Below are 19935 nucleotides of genomic sequence, written 5' to 3' on the forward strand. Positions count from 1 at the left end.
GGTTTTTCAGGTTGTCCTCAGTGTTGTCGGTGGCGTGGTTATGAAATATTCGTGTATAGGGTATTACACACGTACCAATCTGCTGGTTCAAATAGTTTATTATATCTTCACAACGTTTCGTCCTAAAAGTAGGACTTCCTCAGGTGCTACAGAACAAAAAGTTTCAACTCGGAGAGAGTTACATTGGTATTTTTCGTACAAAAGTTACATGTCAGAGAAAATACTAAGTGACAGTATGGTGAAAATACAGTTGTTTCTTACCTATTTGAATGGCTCAGATGTTGAATGGCAATTGAGAGAATGTTTGGATGTGTATTTATAGTATGGCTGGGAGGGCGCTAGTGTTGGAATTTGAATAAAGACAATAGGAGCAGCTAGCTGTGAAGATTTAGGCCGTCAGGTGTTAAAGCATCATACCAGTCACAAATTGCATCATTCAGTTATAGTTTTCGACGAGACCTTCGGTTGCAATTTATCAGAGATATATGTCAGAAATATCTTGATGTCTGTAAATTGAAAGTCTGTTTTGCAAAGTGTACTAATCACTATGAAATCTGCTGTTCATATGAAAAGCATGACAAGTATTCCTGATCCTTTTGTTTTCTCTATGAGAATTCAGTGTAAGAGAGCAACATGCACTAATATCACAAGATACATTTGATACAGTGATATATTTTAGAAAGAAAAAAATGACAAGATATTTTTCGTTCTCATTGATGCAACTTTATTCCCTCAACCCATATCACAGGTTTTTAAGTAAAAGGTATTTTTCATGAGTAAAATGATTGTAAAAAATGTTAACAAAATGCAGTTTTTGTCATCGTTACCCGTTGTTTTTATGGTTTGAATGTTAAAAGAACAGATCCTCTCAGACACTAGCCACATCAGATTTGGCTAAAACTTATAAAATAGCTCTGTATGGCTTCTGAGATGTAATTGGATGACTGGCAACAGTCTAATTACCAACTGAAATTTTTGATTTACTGCTGTTCTCTCTTTGATATTAATGATGACATCCATTTATATGTACAATAATACTGGACATCTGGTTATGCATAGAAAGTGTGAAATACTCTCACAGTAGCATTCAAATACACTCATTCAATACTGTATTCAAACTTTAAAATTGAAACTTTGAAATTCCTAATATATATAACTATATATATATATATATATCTACACACACACACACACACACACCCACACACCACACACACACACACACATATATATATATATATATATATATATATATATATATATATATATTATATATATATATATATATATATATATATATATATATACTACGAATCTAGGAACCAGTTGTCACTCTACAGGCTGTTTCCTGCGCTAAGCAATCATCAGGAATGAGGATTTGGAGGGAATGGGACTGTCTATATTGTGTTTCAGGTGAGTATGCATATTCAAATAGGCGGTTGCGGCCAATGGCAGGTCAGTTATTAATGAGGAGGAATTTGCTGCCGTGTGTGCATTTTGAGAGGAATTCTGATTTGCTGTCTGAATAAATTATATGGAGTTTTTCTGTTATGCAAAGATTGCAGCGTTTGGTTTTATTTGAATAGGGGGGAGCTCTGTTGATAATTGACCATTTGATATCGTAGTTTCTGTTGTTGTCTTTGAGTTTCCATATGAATTTTGAGAGTTCTGTGCCATTTCTATGCTAGGGTGTTTTGAATGTGTATTTGTGATACGTGTATCTTTGTTTGAAGGTTGAGTCCGTGAGTCTCCTGAAAGTGGACAATCGTCTACACAAGCTCTTCAACAAAAACAACGTAAAAGTAAGCCTCCAGAAACATGAGCAGCATAATTAAAGCCCACAGCAACCAAATACTACATAAAGACAGAGAACAAGAGAATTCGTGCAACTGCCGCAAAAAAGACGATTGTCCACTTTCAGGAAACTGCCTCATCTCTTCAGTAATATACAAAGCCACTGTCACCACAAACAACGATCAGAAACACTACATTGGAAGAAGCTTTATGTTTTGATGAGTTTTTGTAGTGTTTCTACTTTTATAAACAAGACGTTCTTTACTTCTCCTGCACAATACATCGGAGTGACTGTTAGCTGAATTGCCAATTCATCAAATATAGTCAGCAACTTTGATGTTGACACTCAAACGCTTATCACTTCGACGCTCAAAATCGGTGGTTACTAGGGAATCGATGCAACGTTTTTAAGTCTCTTTTTTAGCTTTTGATATTTGTGTTGTATTGATCTTGTGCCACTATCCGCCGGCAATTTGTATTTTCTTTCGAGATTTCCTGTTAAATTGACAGACGTTGACAATAACATTTGGTAAATGTACACGCTGTTATCCCTGTATGGTCTTACAGTATGAGACAGCAATCGTCGTTTCGAATCTCTGGAACTGAGGGCAGTAATTCCGCTGATGGTTCTCGATACGATCCATTTATGTAGACACGAATGGCAGTTACGAAGTAGTCTGCTGCCTTGCCACTCTCGTAATAAATTGTACGTTCTATGTTCGCCGCAAAACGGTCGTAATACCATAGCTTTATTTCAAATGTTTCTGCTCCGAAGACAACGGCTCCTTAGGACGGAAGAAAAAAAACACTGAATTATTTTACCACTCTGCTTATGACTGACTGGATGAGAGTGTAGTGTCATTTCATGCATGACGTCAACGATCTTCAGCAATACGTTATAGCAATTGCAAATACGATAAGAGAGTTGAAATTGGTAGTTTACAAATTTGAAAAAAAAAAAAGAATTTGAGGTTACGGACATAGAAATTAAAAGCTAGCAATAGTTGAAGAGCAGGGCAGTCTACAGTCTAATAGCAAACCAATATGAAGCACAGCTGACAGACAACATACATAGCCTACCGGTAGTTCGTAGCCACGCCATTATCCTAAACATTGTCTGTTTTTGATCTTCATATTGAGCCATAATTAGAGCTCCTCCGGTCGTAAGCTGGCACGGAACAAACGTCCGGTAGGTTAGGGTCAAGGGTGGAGTCGGTGGAATGGATACACCTGACTGTAGTAATATAACACGAAGTATGCGAATGAAGTAGGTGTTAGCTTTGCCGTATTCCGTGTACGATGATTTTTGTGCATCGATAACAAGGGGTCCTGAAAATGTCAAAAATGAATTAGGATTGTAGACCAAACATATTGGTATTGTGATCATCCATGTAACAAAGTCATCACTGTTGCAAAGAAAAAAACCATGATCAGTTGATGTGTTTTCATAAACGGAAATAATTTCACCACTGTGTTTGTTTAGTTCCGTGTTTTGCCGCGCGACCGATATAACCGACGAATTTGTCTCATTTCGCTGGTTTACGAGCAAAATTGGTGAAAGGATACCTTTGAAGCATTTTCGTTTCATTTTCAATGTTTACGTTAATAGATATAAATTCAGTGGTCTTACACAACACTTGCAAAATCGAATTATGGTAACTTTGATGTACACCTTCATTACTATTTTTTCAAGTTGCCAATCGAAAAGAAATCTGTGACAAAAGTTGGCTCAGTGTGCCAGCTTCCTCCTGACTGCAGCCCGATGGTCGCTAGTTTCCTGTGGATTGTTGTACTAGCAACTCATGTACAGAAAAAGTTTAAGTAACTACAATGGAAATGATGATATTTTCAAATTAAGCGATCTTAAAACCTGAGATGCAAGAACCATCATTACAATGCGACGCTCCTTTAAAATGTCACGTGAGCCTGCCAGCGGAAATAATGTCTGCACATTCAATCACGAACAAATGAAACTTGCCTGAGAAGGACTCTCTGCGTATTTTAACATCAACTGTCTGAACATTGGAGACTCTGACATTGTGTCCCTGTATCCAGTTGTGTGCTTTGGCTACTACTGCACTGAAGGGCTCGGCGGTTGGTTCGCTGAACATTCCCCCTTTACCAAGCACCTCCGGTACAAAGTCTGCCATATCTACGCAAAGAGGAGAATAGCATCAACGCTGTCAATTGTCTCTTGTCAGAAAACTCAATTGTCATCATAGGATGCAAGACAAACTGGCCGCCATGATTACTCCTGGCTTGTCTTTTAATCATAAATCTCGCGAGATTTCTGACATTTCCATCACATATACATCACTCATCTTGCTTGCGAGACTTCCTCCCTTGTCCGTTGCTATCAGCAACGGGTGAAAGGCAATAGAAACGAAAGAAACAAGAAAACGTGACTGCACTCTCGCACATATCTCTGATAAAGAGAGGAGTGTTTCGTTTCTTCACTAAATACGTAATAAAATGGTAAAAAGTCTGTTAACCACACAAATCCTTCATATTTCATGCCAAAATATGGATATACACATATTCATTTGATTTGTTACCTATTTGCTCGTAGTGTGGCTGACCAATGACGTAGAAAATACGAACGATAAACAGAAAGAGTTTATGTGCTTTTCCGCTCTCATACCAACAGCTCTGATCAGGGTCAACTCCTTTCGCCGACCAGTTCCCATAAACTTTAATATCCTGTGTTTCAACTGTTACGATGTGACCTTTTACAGAAGAAACAGTCGTATAAACATTAAAATTGATTTTGTACATTCTCTGAAGAGCTGATGACCAACTGCAGGTATTTTATCACATCATATCAATATATATAATCAGCGCATTGTAATCATGAGAGTTCCAAGCAATGTTGTATTTCTGATCTGAGCTCTTCATTTCTATTACAACATTCTCTGTCCCAGATGTGTTGTTCCAAATACATTACAAAAGAAGAAAACATGTCTTTACGATATTAAAATTGCTTGCTCGAGGAAAGATTAAGTTTACAAATGTACCAAATTGGCGTGCTACGTGCGGTTCCGAATCAGTGTATAGAAAACGCTAAAATAACAAGATTTATGCTTGTATAACAATCTGAGATGCTTTCCACAGAACAATAAACATTACCCACAATTCTCTTTGATTTCTATCTTTGAAAATTACTTTTCTTGTAACTTTTTCAGTTCTGCTTCTGCATATAAGCAATAATGCATCAGAATAATTGTTAGATGATATCTGATAAAAGTACGTTTACATATTTTAGTGAAAGTTTCCATATAACCATTAAACAACCGTAAAAGTCACATTCAACAGGTACTTCAAATGCCAACTTTTGTACAGCACGTTTTGACGAACTGAAGGGGCCATTCTCTGAGAAAACTTAGCATGCTAATTTCTTTTGTAACTTCTTTTGGAAAAAATCAATATCCCCTTATTTCATAAAACAGGTGCAACTAGTCTCCTCTTTTCCATCACATTCTGTGTGGCTGAAGATACAAATCGTAATGAATTATGGGACATCTACAGTATTGTGCTTTCTCCTGAAGCGCAAAAAATAAACAAAAATGACACCTGGTATCGGCCTTTCTCTCAGAAATCTGTTGAGATTGGCTAACGTGACACCCATCGTTTCGAATTCCGGATAGTGAAGCCACCCGCCTTTTCTGAGACAAGCCGGCACACAGTTGATGTACCCCAGCTGGTCAGGTCCTCCAGGGGAACGTCGAGGACAAAACCACAGCCTGCGTATCGAACAACACAAGCATTTCAGTTGTAATGAGAAACGTTGGTAGAATAATGGTGTGTTATGTTACGAGAAAAACGCCCTCTATCATTTTACTAGTGACCAGGTAACACACTTGCATTCTTTTTGTTTTCTTTTGCTTATTTGCGTGACCAGGTATTTATGAATAATTTATTTTTGTTGTATATATACGTGTACAATGGACTTTCGGTAAGTGCTGGGATCGTCGGAAGTCCACGTCCACTTAGTTTCCCCGTTTTTGAACACCGAGTCCGGCTTGACTGACTTTTCTCTCTTCCTGCTGGTGCTGAAATTAAGACTGCTGTCTTGAAGAAACTACATGCCTGTTAACACCTGAGGAAGTTCTGGTATCATAGTTCTCGTGAGGGTGCATTACATTGCCGAAATGGTGTGTTCACGAGAGTTTTGACAATCGATGCATTATGGGTGCGTGCTTGACAAATGAATGCATGAAATAGTCAAAGTAGCAACGTTTTATGACACCTTGAAACCTATGATTCGGTACGGTACGATGGAAAATTAATACAGCACCTGGTATCCATCAAAATGGCCATTGGCGCTTTACAAAGTCTTGTGTGAGTATGCTTATTAGAGGATTTACTTCGTTGATTGGAATAAACATGCCCTGCATATACCAAAATTCTCTCCGGGTCACACCGAAACACAAAAACATCTGAAACATTCTGTAGCGCTACAAAATGAGCCATTTGACGTGCAGGATGATCCATGCTTTTTACACCCAAACGCCACATACTACATGTAGTAGATAAATCTGCATCCCTAATCTATGGTAGCACTGAACAGGGCTACTTACCTCAACCCCCGTACCATGTACTGTGGCGCTTTTCCACTCTCGTACCTCGTTGATTCATTAGGATCGACCTGGCTGTTCTGGTCTGCCTTCTTCTCCAGACTCTCGCAGCTCTTGACTTCCACACTGGGGTTGATACGCAACCATTCGTTGGCCCTGTCCATCACCACACTAAGCACAGATTTTTTAAAAAATACAGACTTATAGAACTACGTTTTCCCTGAACATTAATAGGACCAAGTACTTGGTATTTGAGTTGCACAGAGCACAGTCCTCGGAGCGTATACAGAGATGAAACAGTCGCAATAATTTTCACAAGTAAACTAAGCGAGAGCATTCTTCTATACGTGTCGAAAACCTAGGTACAAAATATCGATTGTCACATAGCAGAGAATAGCAAATGGTGCAATAATATTGGCCAGTAAATTTAGTAATATAACGTTTTGTGTCCCAACAGATTGTGACTATCTGATGTACGACATTTTAATCCACACGTAGTAAAGGACTCAGTTCATTTGTTGGGGAAAATCCATCAAAATTAAGAGGGGAAAAAATAAAAATAATGTACAATGGATCAGGTAAAAATGCTACCTGATCAATCTTCCAGCACACCCCCCCCCCCCCGAATATCAAATGATCCACCCCTTACTACACGATATACCGCCCTCAGCGCTCATTAAAACAAAATCTCGAACATTTCTTGGTCAAGTAGCTGGTAAATGCGCACACAACCTGTAAAAATAAAAACAGAATTTGGGCGAGTGGGAATCAAGATATAAGATGGCAACTCGTCGCATTGCTAACAGTGTGAATACTGTAATTTTCCTAGACTGTCAACTGTCCCTCATGCCTTGTCTGCCTAAAATACCGACGTACGATAGCCAGTGGGGCAAGAGTTACAGAATAGGTACATGCTTTTCCCAACAACCGAGTGTCAAGAGACTCGAGGATTTTGCCAAGCTATCAACTTTCGTTACGCTGTATGACTAGTTTAAGCTTTGAGGTGTAAAATTTTTGCGCAAGCGGACTTTGTAAGTTTGTTCGATCGTCAACACAGGGACTATAGGCCCAGACTCCACACAAGCCGAGGACACAGCACTCGTACAGTGTACACGTGAGAATTGCGAGGGGGGATGAGAGAAAATTGACCGCTAAAGAACAAGGTGCCAGACTAGACAATGTAGTCTACAGATTATGGTGGTGGTCGTTTAAGATAGTAGTAATGCAGTAATTTTGAAAGATACCCCAACATCTGTGGCTGCATTCTACGTCAAAGTTCATGGCCCATCAATTAGATCAAGGGCCGTCTGTTACGTTCTGATCTCTTGTAATGCCTGCTGCATTCTGGTACATATTAAGTATATCGCGCATATCATAAATATTTTGAAGAGACTCACTTGAATCTCTCGTAGATTATCTCCTTAAGGAATCCACCCCGTTGAAGGCAAGCTGGAAAGAAATCCCTGAACATGAGAACGTACGACCTGTCTGATGATGATTCCGCGGTATTTTCGAGCGAACGCAATGGCACGGCCTCCTCATAGGACGGCGGTGGAACTGTAGCTGCGCTAGATGCAGCTCCGCCACTCCCCGAAGCAAAACCGTCCAATTCCATCTGTTAGAATACCAAATCTCGATCGCTGGCTGTGCAGGTTCACTGTCGACCGTGTATTTCTGGAGGTTTATAATCACCCTATCGGTGCCCTCGAAAAGTGAAACCAGCGCAGTCAGAGGGCGCGCTGCCCGTTTATGGATAAACAACTCAATCCCCATTGTAACAAGGCCGACATAGTTCGTTGACACGTCAAACCTTGTTGTTAGGTTGGACGCGTCTCGGCTTTTGCTGAAATCCTTCAAGGAAGCTTGAGACCATGACCCGGGGACCATGATTGCCCTTCAAAGTCTAGATTGTGAAAACAGGAATCACCGTGTAGGCCTATGTTTGTCCTGGCAGAAACAAATTACCGAAAATTTTAAACCGACGCTGTTACAACAACAACAACAAGAATAACAACAACAATAATGATAATAATAATAACAACACTAATAATAACAAAAACAATGATAATAATAATTAATATCGTTGAGCTCTTTGTAAATACATGTAACAAAGCTAATGGGATGTCGCTATAACGTGTGATGAATTTTTCTTCTATTTTTGTGTTCAATGTAAACTACGGATTCGATCCGTGCTTTACTCATATCATATAGGGATACACAATGTTACATGTCAGTTCGTAAACTCAGTCTGTACATGTGTAGACGACATTGTTTTTGATGATAAATGAATTCTGGTCCGTACTAAAATACAAATGTCAACAATAACAGTGCATTGTACACTTGAAGACCCAGTGTTGGCTAGCTGAATAACCGGTGTTTCGCTTTAGGGAGAACAAGATCTTGCATGGCATTGATAAAGCTCTATTCAAAAGTTGCACCATACTGACCCATAAACTCTACTAAATGGGACGATGAAATGTTTGAATTTAACAATACATATGAACCCCTTTGCTCCAAAGGTGTCAACGCTGCCAGGATACAATGAGCTACGTATTGTAAAAAATCAGTGGGTTGGAATATTTGTCCCCAGCCATATATACAAGTATGCACTATTCAGATTCCGCCATAATTGCTCTTTCACACATTCAGCTATGAGTATGATAGATGGCCAGTAAGATTGGTCAAGAGGCGAGCAGTGTTTTATAGTATATAAATAAAGTATAACAGTTATGCGAACAATCTACTACTCATTTATTTATTATTTATTTATTTATTTATTATTTATTTATTTCTTTATTTATTCATTGTTTGATTATTCCGTTGCATGCATGGCTTTTAAATTAGGAGCTCACCTGATAAAACATGATAAACACTGAAAGGAAGAAGCTATCGAAAATGAAAAATAAAAAAAATCGTCAAAGTGAATCAGAATAAGAAGATATAAAAGTTTGGAACTTGAACAACGATCAATACAGTGAATGAAAGTTTGCTATTGAAAGCAAAACTTAAAATAATTTCTGTTTTTTATGACTTTAATGTTATCGAAGGATATGTCGTTTCGTTTTGGGTTTATGCAGTCTCAGTGTAAACAGAAACAAAATATTGAAATCTGCAGTAAGGTGCGGAAATGTATTTTATCGTTTTTAGAAAGTTTAGCTAGAAGTCTAGAAAGCTAAATTAGAATTGTCTAAATCTAAATCAAAACTCCAGCTAAATTAGAAAGTTTAGAACGCTTTCTAGATCGGGCTAAATATCGTAATTATCGGATATATCGCTGGAAAAAAATTTGGACTATTAAGGGCCGAGCTAAACTCCAGCTAAATTAGCAAAGTTTAGAACGCTTTTTAGATCGGGCTAAATATTGTAATTATCGGATATATCGCTGGAAAAAAAATTGGACTGTTCAGGGCCGAGCTAAACTCCAGCTAATTCAGGGCCGAGCTAAACTCCAGCTAAATTAGAAAGTTTAGAACGCTTTTTAGATCGGGCTAAATATCGTAATTATCGGATATATCGCTGGAAAAAAAAATTGGACTCTTCAGGGCCGAGCTAAACTCCAGCTAAATTAGAAAGTTTATTATTATTATTATTATTATTATTTATTTAGTTCAGGAATCTATACATCCCATATCAAAAATACATATCTTACTATGGTATAAAAAAGTAATAATTAAAAGAACACAGGCAAGTATGAATAGATACATATTATAGACAACAAATAAAGCAGCCAGACTAGAAAAGCAGCGAGAAAAACGAACGATAAAAAACCACAAAACATGACTGTTTTAAAAGTTAAAAAGGATTAGTTAAAAGGAACCAAGCGGGTTTAGAACGCTTTTTAGATCGGGCTAAATATCGTAATTATCGGATATATCGCTGAAAAAAAACTTTGGACTCTTCAGGGCCGAGCTAAACTCCAGCTAAATTAGAAAGTTTAGAATGCTTTTTAGATCGGGCTAAATATCGTAATTATCGGATATATCGCTTAAAAAAAACTTTGGACTCTTCAGGGCCTAATTAAACTCCAGCTAAATTAGAAAGTTTAGAACGCTTTCTAGATCAGGCTAAATATCGTAATTATCGGATATATCGCTGGATAAAAAATTGGACTGTTCAGGGCCGAGCTTAACTCCAGCTAAATTAGAAAGTTTAGAACGCTTTTTAGATCCGGCTAAATATCGTATTTATTGGATATATCGCTGGAAAAAAATGTGGACTCTTCGGGGCCGAGCTAAACTCCATCTAAATTAGAAAGTTTAGAACGCATTTTTGATCGGGCTAAATATCGTAATTATCGGATATATCGCTGAAAAAAAACTTTGGACTCTTCAGGGCCGAGCTAAACTCCAGCTAAATTAGAAAGTTTAGAATGCTTTTTAGATCGGGCTAAATATCGTAATTATCGGATATATCGCTTAAAAAAAACTTTGGACTCTTCAGGGCCTAATTAAACTCCAGCTAAATTAGAAAGTTTAGAACGCTTTTTAGATCCGGCTAAATATCGTATTTATTGGATATATCGCTGGAAAAAAATGTGGACTCTTCGGGGCCGAGCTAAACTCCATCTAAATTAGAAAGTTTAGAACGCATTTTTGATCGGGCTAAATATCGTAATTATCGGATATATCGCTGGAAAAAATATTGGAGTACTGTTCAGGGCCGAGCTAAACCCCAGCTAAATTAGAAGTTTAGAACGCTTTTTAGATCGGGCTAAATATCGTAATTATCGGATATAACGCTGGAAAAAAGATTAGACTCTTCAGGGCCGAACTAAACTCTAGCTAAATTAGAAAGCCTAGAACTCTTTCTAGATCGGGCTAAATATCGTAATTATCGGATATATCGCTGGAAAAAAATTTGGACTCTTCAGGGCTAAGCTAAACTCCAGCTAAATTAGAAAGTTTAGAACGCTTTTTTGATCGGGCTAAATATCGTAATTATCGGATATATCGCTGGAAAAAAATTTTGGACTCTTCAGGGCCGAGCTAAACTCCAGCTAAATTAGAAAGTTTAGAACGCTTTCTAGATCGGGCTAAATATCGTAATTTAGCTGTGTTTAGCTGTGTTTTATCGTGTTTAGCTTATTTAGCTCCCATTGACAATACACAGAGTTTAGAACAGGAACACGACGAGAGACACAATTCCGCACCTAACTCGAAATCTGTGCACACATAACTACGTTACTGTTCATAAACAGCATACCACATAGATGACCAATTTCATTGTTTCCTTACCTCTTTTCACGTTGCAACCTCAAAGTATGTGACCCGGCTTTAAATTTTAACTTAGCAGTCATTTATTCCGTCATAAAGTCATAAGTAAGAACGAAGATGTTGATTTTAACATTCAAATGAAATATCTGCACAAAAATTTACTTCGTGTTTATTAATAAAATTTCTCCTATCCTGGTCATTTATGTTGGCTTTCAATCGAGAATTTCGCAGATTTAGACGATAGCTGTTCTGATTCCTTATCTCCTTTACCGCATGGATAGATGACCAATTTTCCTACCTTCTTTTTTTCACGTTGTAACCTCAAAATATATAACCTTGCGCTCAGTACCTTTTTAGCACAAACTGATGACGTCAAATCGCCGTACACAAAACACAGACGCCTTGTAATCACGCCTTACGTGCCTTCGAGTTGTAATTATGGCCCTGTGTATTAATTGTATACGGCGATTTACGTCATCAGTTTGTGGCGCCACCCTTTCCTTCCTTCATATAATACATACTTAATATGTATGGGTATATGTAAGTAGGTAAGAGACGCAAATGCTGATATTTATGGGTCGGCTGTAAAGTTTAGGTCTTTGTAGCACACTGTAACTGTTGTTTTGTGTTTGTGTCAACGGGAAAGCTACATAACCGAGCCCCCTTTCGAAACTGTATAACAGAAACAGATTAAATTAGAGATTCGCCATATTTCGAATTACTGAGACCTATCCCATTACTAGGAACACCATGCTGTCGAGCTGTCTACCCGTACAAGTACTCGCAACATATAAAGACCTGCAAGGCCTGGGTAGCATCTTTATAATAACGAGAAAAATATTGTCACTTCGATCATCGATAGACATGAAGTCACGAAACGTTTGAAGTTCATATTTCACTTGCAAAACAGCGTTGAAGACTGCTGTTCCAAACATTTCACGTGCTTGCTATTAAATTAATTAGAGTTTCTCCGATGGGATTATCAAGGCTTTCGAATTTCATTCAGCCCATTGTGATGGAAAACAAAAATGGCAGCAGTCTACTCTCACCACTCACATATATCCAGGGCTATGTTGGGAAATCGTCATATGGGCGAAGGGTCACTCAGAGTCGACCTCACTTGGTGTCAATTTAGGAGTGTTCTTTTTCATATGCATATGCTAGAAAACACACGATCTCCAATTTAATTCTTCGGATGAATTATATAAATACTTTTTTGTTTTTTCAGTTTTAATCAAGGTTGTTGATTGGTTGGAGAATGCTTCGGTGATATTGTGAAACTTCGAATATACATGTACATCGGTTCATATACTTGATACTTGTTCCTCGTCTTGATGTATACCATCTCCTACAACGGATGAGTATTTTTGCCTTTCTCTTTTATTTCTTCCATGATTGCAACTTCGCCCGTGAACCCATTATGAGGAGTTGACTTCAACATTTTGATGTAGTCTTCGGGCAAGCCTCTTTGAACAGCTCCATCGACGATAACACTCAGATACTGTGGGGAGGGAAATCCTACCTCAGGCAGTGGGCTACACATTTCTAGACAGCGGCAAGATATTTTTTCACCTTCTGGCGTTTCCACTTGGACTTCGATATTGCGATAGATGCCCCTGTCAACTGCGTCTTCCCTACAGTGAACCCCATGGAAAGACAAAAAGATACAATTGATGATAAATAAATTAGCCGTCTTTGTGTATTGCATGTGGTTACGTTCTCGGCGAATGTCCCCTTCACCTAGGACAGAGTATTTCGCCGTGTACCAAACCGCAAGCGATTGTGGTTTTAGGTTTATATTGCATGTAAATGTAATTAAAGTGTTAATGAAAATACCTCCATGAGCTTTCATTAGCTTTCGTTCGAACCTCAGAGATGGAGAGGGGAATTGAGATCAAACGCAAGGTTTGTCATATGCTAGTGACCCCTTACCGATTAAGTGCGTCAATGTACTGAGTTCCGATCTCCCAAACAGCGCCCCATGTCACGTCACCGGGTGAGGGTAGGATGTTTGCTGTAGAACCTTGCCAAGGACTCTCGAAATCTGGTGCATTGTTGAAGGAAAACTTATAGTCCTGGAGATAAAATGTATTAAACAAGTCAATGTCTGAGACAGCCCCCACCTGGTCAATGAATAAACCATTGATGAAAATGATGATGAAGTGATATTGGTCATCAGATACAAGTCCGGACAATGGTGGAGAATACGTTTATTGGTGTATATGTGTAATTGATAGCTGATGCATCGATGGAATTAGCTAGATTTCAGAAATGTAGTTTGGTGTGTGATCAACGACTGCAATGCGGTTATATGAAATCTGAGAGTTATAAAGATGGAAATTTGTGGACATATGTAGAAGTCCCTCAAATGGAATGATAATGTGTCTGTAGGTATCGTAATTGTTTCCATATTGTTGACCTTGCAATGAATGAAGCTTAATTTTACAAGAACAAGAGTAAAACTTGACTTGAAAGTGTAGAGCACAAAGGGAAATACAGGGCTGTTAATTATATTTGTCAATGTAGCAGCTTTATCGAAAATGTATTCAGATTCGTAATGAGATTCAGCAAATTTCCCTGTTGTATTACAAGAAAATACTCTGCATAAAAGGCGATTGACATCCCTGTACTTCACTGTTATTCGACAATACAATCATAAAAACTAACAAAACTGTATTTCACAAAACTGTGTACAATATATTTAAACTCAGAGTTTGTTTAAGCTGTCATGGTGAAAGTCAGAAAAGTTTTGAAATCGGATTCGTAGTAAATACACTGCAAACTTCCAAAGCTGATATTCTTGTGTCAATTTTATTCAATAAAACAATAACAACAAACGAACAAACATGCATTTACTAACAACATTTTGACTGGTACAAAGTACAGGGCCTGACATGTTGTAGCTCATTTTCATTAAACACCATTAACAAAATCAAATATGGCCCTCTGGCAGCAACATTGGATCATTACATCAAAATGCAAGTTATATTGTGTTGTCCTTGTGCCAAGTTTGAAAGACATTGGTCAAAACCTGTCTGAGTATTGGCTGTAACTTTCTTTTGTCATTTCCATTGGAAAAAATCAATATCCTTTTGTTTAATAAAACAGGTGCAACTAGTAGTATCCCTGCTTTCCATTACATAATTCTGTATTGCTGTTGACACAACCTGTGGGAAATTTTACAAAATTATTTATCTCTTCTCAAAATCAAGCATAATTGGAATGGAGAAGAATGGTGTGCTCAAAAGCATAGTTTCAAGATTTTCAAAACTAATCTATGAATTTGACAACAAACGGGAAACATTGTCAACTTTACTAAGGAATCTCCAATTGGTACTGTGGAGCATCACTAAATTTTGAAATGACCAAAACTGGTGTCTGGCATGTGGGTGCATCATGTGGGCTTTCCCAAAACATATCTGGACACTTCCCGATTATTCAATATATACAAATCATGAATAATTTCACCTCTTCCCATCTACAATTTCCTATAATATTTTGTCTTTATCTTTAATTAATGGTCATAATAAATCTTCCTAGAAACAGCTTGCGTAGTTCTTTTAAAATTCACTTTGCTGGTTGCTACAGATTTTCACATCCAGATACTTAAACTTGTAAGTTGTGACAAAATTAGCTGTGTTGATTTTAGGATATATAGCTTAGCTTTTCAGATATCAACAAAATATTCTGCAGAAAATGTTTTTTCTGATTGTTTGAAGTTTGAACTTTGGTGAACAGTTACCAAGCATTCCACGAAATTTGCTGTTTAGGGACAAAGTAGCTTTTCTTTTACCTTTTTCCTCATGTATAGTGAGCATTTTTGGGTTTAAAAAGTCTGTAGCGTTGAATTTTGTGAAATGTTTTTGGGTTCAGCGAAGATTTACTTTGGTATAAAGTTCTACAGGTTATGGTTATTGGTAAGGCTTCATGCATGTTAGTTGTTCTTTCAATGCCTTAGCAGTTTTCACCACTGTTTACAATGTTTGCTTTAATAAGAGAGTTGTTTCTATGATGTAGAATGATATCGTGGTTTTTACTTTTAACCTGTAAGGGTGTTGAAAGTGTTACAGTTCATATCTTTTATTATATCATACCAGTATATTGATGGTGCAAATGCAGCGATCCGATTGGTCGAGACGTGAAAAGAACCGTGGTATATTCGCGATAACCTTACCACGGTTGGCACACGCGCGAACTCTCGGCAAGTACAAAAATCCTTTTTTGACGTTTCATCCCAGAATTCCAATATACTGTTATGATATAATAGCAATTAATCACACCAAACGACGGTATGCCACTTGATTTTGACCAGTCCACTTCATGTATGCACTCGCCATTGGTCGTGCATTATATGTCGTGAACTGGTCAAAAATCTCATGGTGTACCATCACTGGGTGTGCTTTATTGCTTTTAACTATTTCCACCATTGTTTAAAAACCGAGTCAGTGTCAACATCTGTGACAGAAGACTGGTTGATGCAATGACATATGCAATGAATATCGTAAACAAACTTATTACAGATATTTGAGTTAATATTGCAGCTGAAGTTTTATTTTCTTCATGAAATGAGTTATCAAATAGTGACATACAACATATATGTCGTTGGTATTACCAGTGCTTTCTTTTGCAATAAAAATCAGTTCAAAAGAAAAAGTTCAACTTTAACATACATACACTTATTAAACTGATATTTGACAAACACTGACAATGCATCATCTCTGATGCTTAGCACTAATGTATTTGTAAACAACTTTCAAATAACCAAAGAAATACCTAGCTATATTTATTATTAGCTACTATTATTATACTGTATTACTTTATCTTTATTGAAGAAAAATTTGAACTTATTTTTGTATCACACTTTTATTGGCACAAATGTGATGTAAATCCTACATTTACAAGCAAGCAATAAAATATTATTATTATTATTATTATTATTATTATTATTACAAGTTTAGGGGCTATAAGTATTATATAGAAATCTAAAAACAGTTAATTGAAGCTGTGGGACTTCTGAAAAAAGGTGTTGTTACTCCTGAATGGTTGCCATGGAAACATCTAACATTAAAGTGAGTGTGATTTTTTGGTGTGCTAACCAGAAAACCCCTTATTATCAATTTTTTACATCAATTCATAGTTCTTTAATAGGAATTAGGGAAAAAGTAACATTTTCAATCCCAAAATAGTTACTATGGCAACTCGAAACATTAAAATAAGTCTGGCATTTCTGTTCTCTGACCCGAACTTCCCCGCTAGATAATTTTCATATCAATCAAAGTAACTTTTCATGGGATATTAGAAAAACTGAAATTTTCAACACCTAAAAAGGTTACCATGGAAACATGGGGCTGTGAAATCGATATCATATTTGGCCTTTTTGACCCAAAATACCCTTATGGTGAAATTTTCACGGAAATTGAACCTATTATTATTCGTGTTATTATTTCTATATAATACTTTATTAATTATTAATTATTATTATAACTAGAATACAACTACACATCCATGCACACTCAGGTTTCTACTTGTATATTTCCAATCATCTATTTATACCATATATCCTATCAAGCAGATTAAGTACTAGTATTAAACAATCTATGAAAGCCTGGCTGTAATCAACCGCCGTTGGCGGCGCGGCACCTCCAGATACCACTGAAGAAAAATTTGCTGTCTTAGGTACTAGTACATTCAAATTATTTTTACAGCCTTTGTAATACTTGAAGCAAATGTTTTTCCTTGCCCACTGGGCAAACGTTTTTTCCCTAAAAATGGCAAGCAACATTTTATAATCGTCCAGCCCCCCCCCCCCCCAATCAAATGTGCCACCCATCATTGGCTATTGAATAGAGTACAGAGTTCACACCGAGAACATGGCCTAACGTTCATTAATAAAATGGACGCCTTTCGTCTTGGTCCATGTTATCGGTCAAAAGAAGTAAATTGTTTGTCCCTTGCATAGAAAGTCAGTTGGTCTTAACCCAACACGGAGGTTCCTATACCAACGAGAAATAACATCAGAAAGGTGGATTTTCCCATGTGACCGTCTATCGAAGAGGGTGTCATAAATCTTCGATTTTATCATGGGTATACCTTATTTCGGTGTAAATAAATCTACAGTCACATGGAACAGGCGATTTGAAAAGATCTTGAAAATCAGGTGAAATGCCTCAATGACATCAATCTATCGCATGTTGTTGACCCACAAGGAAAATCACGGACAGTATTTGTTTAAACAACGTAAGCAATTTCTGAAAATACAATTGGAAATGCACAATGACCGTACCTTTAGTTTGGCTATAGTGCAGAATTTGACCGTTGGACATCCCACTCTGATACGTTCTTCCAGCAGATTACTTGCGTAGCCAAAGTATTTAAATGTAGCCATGCTAGTACAATCCCAGACTAGCCTCCAAGTCAGTTGTTTAGACTGTCGATACGAGTAGGTGTCACGTAGTGTTATGCTCGCGAAACTCAGACTTGAAGTGTACTTTACAGAGTTCGAGTTGTGATTAATAATTCAAATTGACATCTTGCTTCATAAATATGCATGAAATGGGGCATAGTTTTCCCGGGAGTTTTTCACCATTCCAATGCCGTGAAGCTCGGCGAAGAGCCGTGCGTGCTTGTGGGCTCACTCTTGGGATCGTGAATCAAAATCTAGAACGTATCTGCCCAGTGCCACCCCATAAAAGCAACAAAATGAAGAGAACTTCTTGTATCGCACGAAATATCGCTATCAGGATAAGAACGGAGCATGGAGGTAAAAATAGAACATACATGTCATGACCTATGACACTATGGATATATCGATAGACTATGGGACGTAAAAAATTGTTTTACGGCCATCGTGATAGGCATAACCTTAGCAACGAGTTGGTAGGACCATGGAGATAGAAAGATTCTACCTCCATGGTGGAAACATTGACAGTGAAATTGTAAGATTGTAAAATGCTACCACTACTACTATGGCGACAACTATAGCGTTAACGTTGAAAGAATTGTGGGATGCTTTTACTTTGGAAATTAGCCGAATCGATGCTAATAATAAGCTGAGGGACTTGGATCAGAAGATTCAAAGGGTTAACATAGAGGACCTGGTAAAATCCCACTCGAGGTACGAGAGAAGTAAGCCCAGTTGACAACACATATATCACAGTAATAGCTTTGGGCCTAATGCAAGACGAGAATGAAGGACTCATTGAAAAAGTAAATGGATTGATTTCTGTGTTTGGTGAAGATGTTGACGATGATGTAAAAGTGATGCAGGTGGTGAGTGCACCTTGCCGACAATAAGAAATATAAGCTGGTGTTAAAATTGTCTTAGAAAATGATGAGCAAAAAAGAAAAGTATTTCGAATAGAACATATCGCTTGAAAGCTTCGGCTGAGTTCAGTCGTGTCTACTTACGGTCATGTAAAACACATACTGAGTGACTTATCGAATTCAACTCTCGTAGCCTTCTATATAAGTTACCAAATGGTCAACATTTCCGAATAACAGCCGATAAAAAAGTAGGATCATGCGAAAGTCGAGCGCACAAAATGTCAGTACGGACAGACCATAGCGCCGGGTGTAGCCGCCTTTATTGAGCATCTTAACGTTGGTGGATGAACGCAGGGAACGCAAACCTTCGTGAAAAATCCTGACCAGTAAACGCTTACATTTTTCTGTTAATGAAACTCATTTGCTGGAAAACAAACAGTTGACATTGTGGGTTTTCAGCGGATTAGGAATAATAGAAATTTAGTCCATGTTGCCGCTTAGCGAATCTTTAGTGGAGTTAACACCACTGGAACAATGGATCTTCATATTGTTCAAATTTCTCAAAAGTGTTAGCTGAATATTGTAATACTACAAATTACTCATAAAAACAAGTGTATAACTTAAAAAGGAAAGCAGATGATCTTACATTTGCATATTAAATCGACAGAACTTCACTATCCAATTATCCAAAATGAGTTCCAATTGTGTTAGTTGGTATTTTGTAAGAAATTTTTATACGAGGAATTTCATATTTCTGTTATTCTTTTTAGAATAAATCCATGGGTTCCTGTTTGTAATATATTCCTGTCTTCCTCTCGAAAGTTCTCCTTTGGAAAGGGATGCAAATGGCTTTTTGGCAACCTACTTGGTCAACTTTATATTCAAGAGAAAGACAACACAACCTGGTAATAATTTTGGTGATTTCCTGCAGTACATCAAACTGTGTCCTGAACTGCCGTTACGGTTATCCTGAATATAATTTAACCTTTGTATCTTGTAAGGGCAGGTCGCGTCGGTGGAAGACTATGTATGTGTCCCGCAAGAAAGCTTGCGTATGTGCGCGAATATCTGTTTTACTGTTGCAGAGGTCG

At 37.5% G+C, this 19935-nt stretch overlaps 2 protein-coding genes across 3 annotated transcripts; both read right to left on the reverse strand.

Moving 5' to 3' along the window:
- Positions 1–1288: 1288 nt before the first annotated feature.
- On the reverse strand, positions 1289–8103 carry LOC139150855 (uncharacterized). 2 transcript variants are annotated; one of them, XM_070723275.1, is made up of 7 exons: positions 7766–8101; positions 6372–6539; positions 5365–5534; positions 4350–4520; positions 3781–3946; positions 2875–3131; positions 1290–2579 (listed from the first exon to the last, which is right to left on the reverse strand). In XM_070723275.1, the coding sequence occupies exons 1-7, from the start codon at positions 7981–7983 to the stop codon at positions 2356–2358; spliced, it is 1374 nt and encodes a 457-aa protein (XP_070579376.1). In that variant the 5' UTR covers positions 7984–8101; the 3' UTR covers positions 1290–2355. The 2 variants fall into 2 exon arrangements, with proteins under 2 accessions (XP_070579377.1, XP_070579376.1); XM_070723276.1 differs by lacking the exon at positions 3781–3946 and having other exon boundaries at positions 1289–2579; positions 2875–3123; positions 7766–8103.
- A 1950-nt stretch (positions 8104–10053) lies between these two features.
- On the reverse strand, positions 10054–18284 carry LOC139150857 (gamma-glutamylcyclotransferase-like). Its single transcript, XM_070723277.1, has 3 exons — positions 17865–18284; positions 13514–13656; positions 10054–13215 (listed from the first exon to the last, which is right to left on the reverse strand). The coding sequence occupies exons 1-3, from the start codon at positions 17964–17966 to the stop codon at positions 12930–12932; spliced, it is 531 nt and encodes a 176-aa protein (XP_070579378.1). The 5' UTR covers positions 17967–18284; the 3' UTR covers positions 10054–12929.
- Positions 18285–19935: the final 1651 nt, after the last annotated feature.

This window comes from Ptychodera flava, chromosome 15 (genome assembly GCF_041260155.1).
Source record: "Ptychodera flava strain L36383 chromosome 15, AS_Pfla_20210202, whole genome shotgun sequence".
NCBI classification, from domain to species: Eukaryota; Metazoa; Hemichordata; class Enteropneusta; family Ptychoderidae; genus Ptychodera; species Ptychodera flava.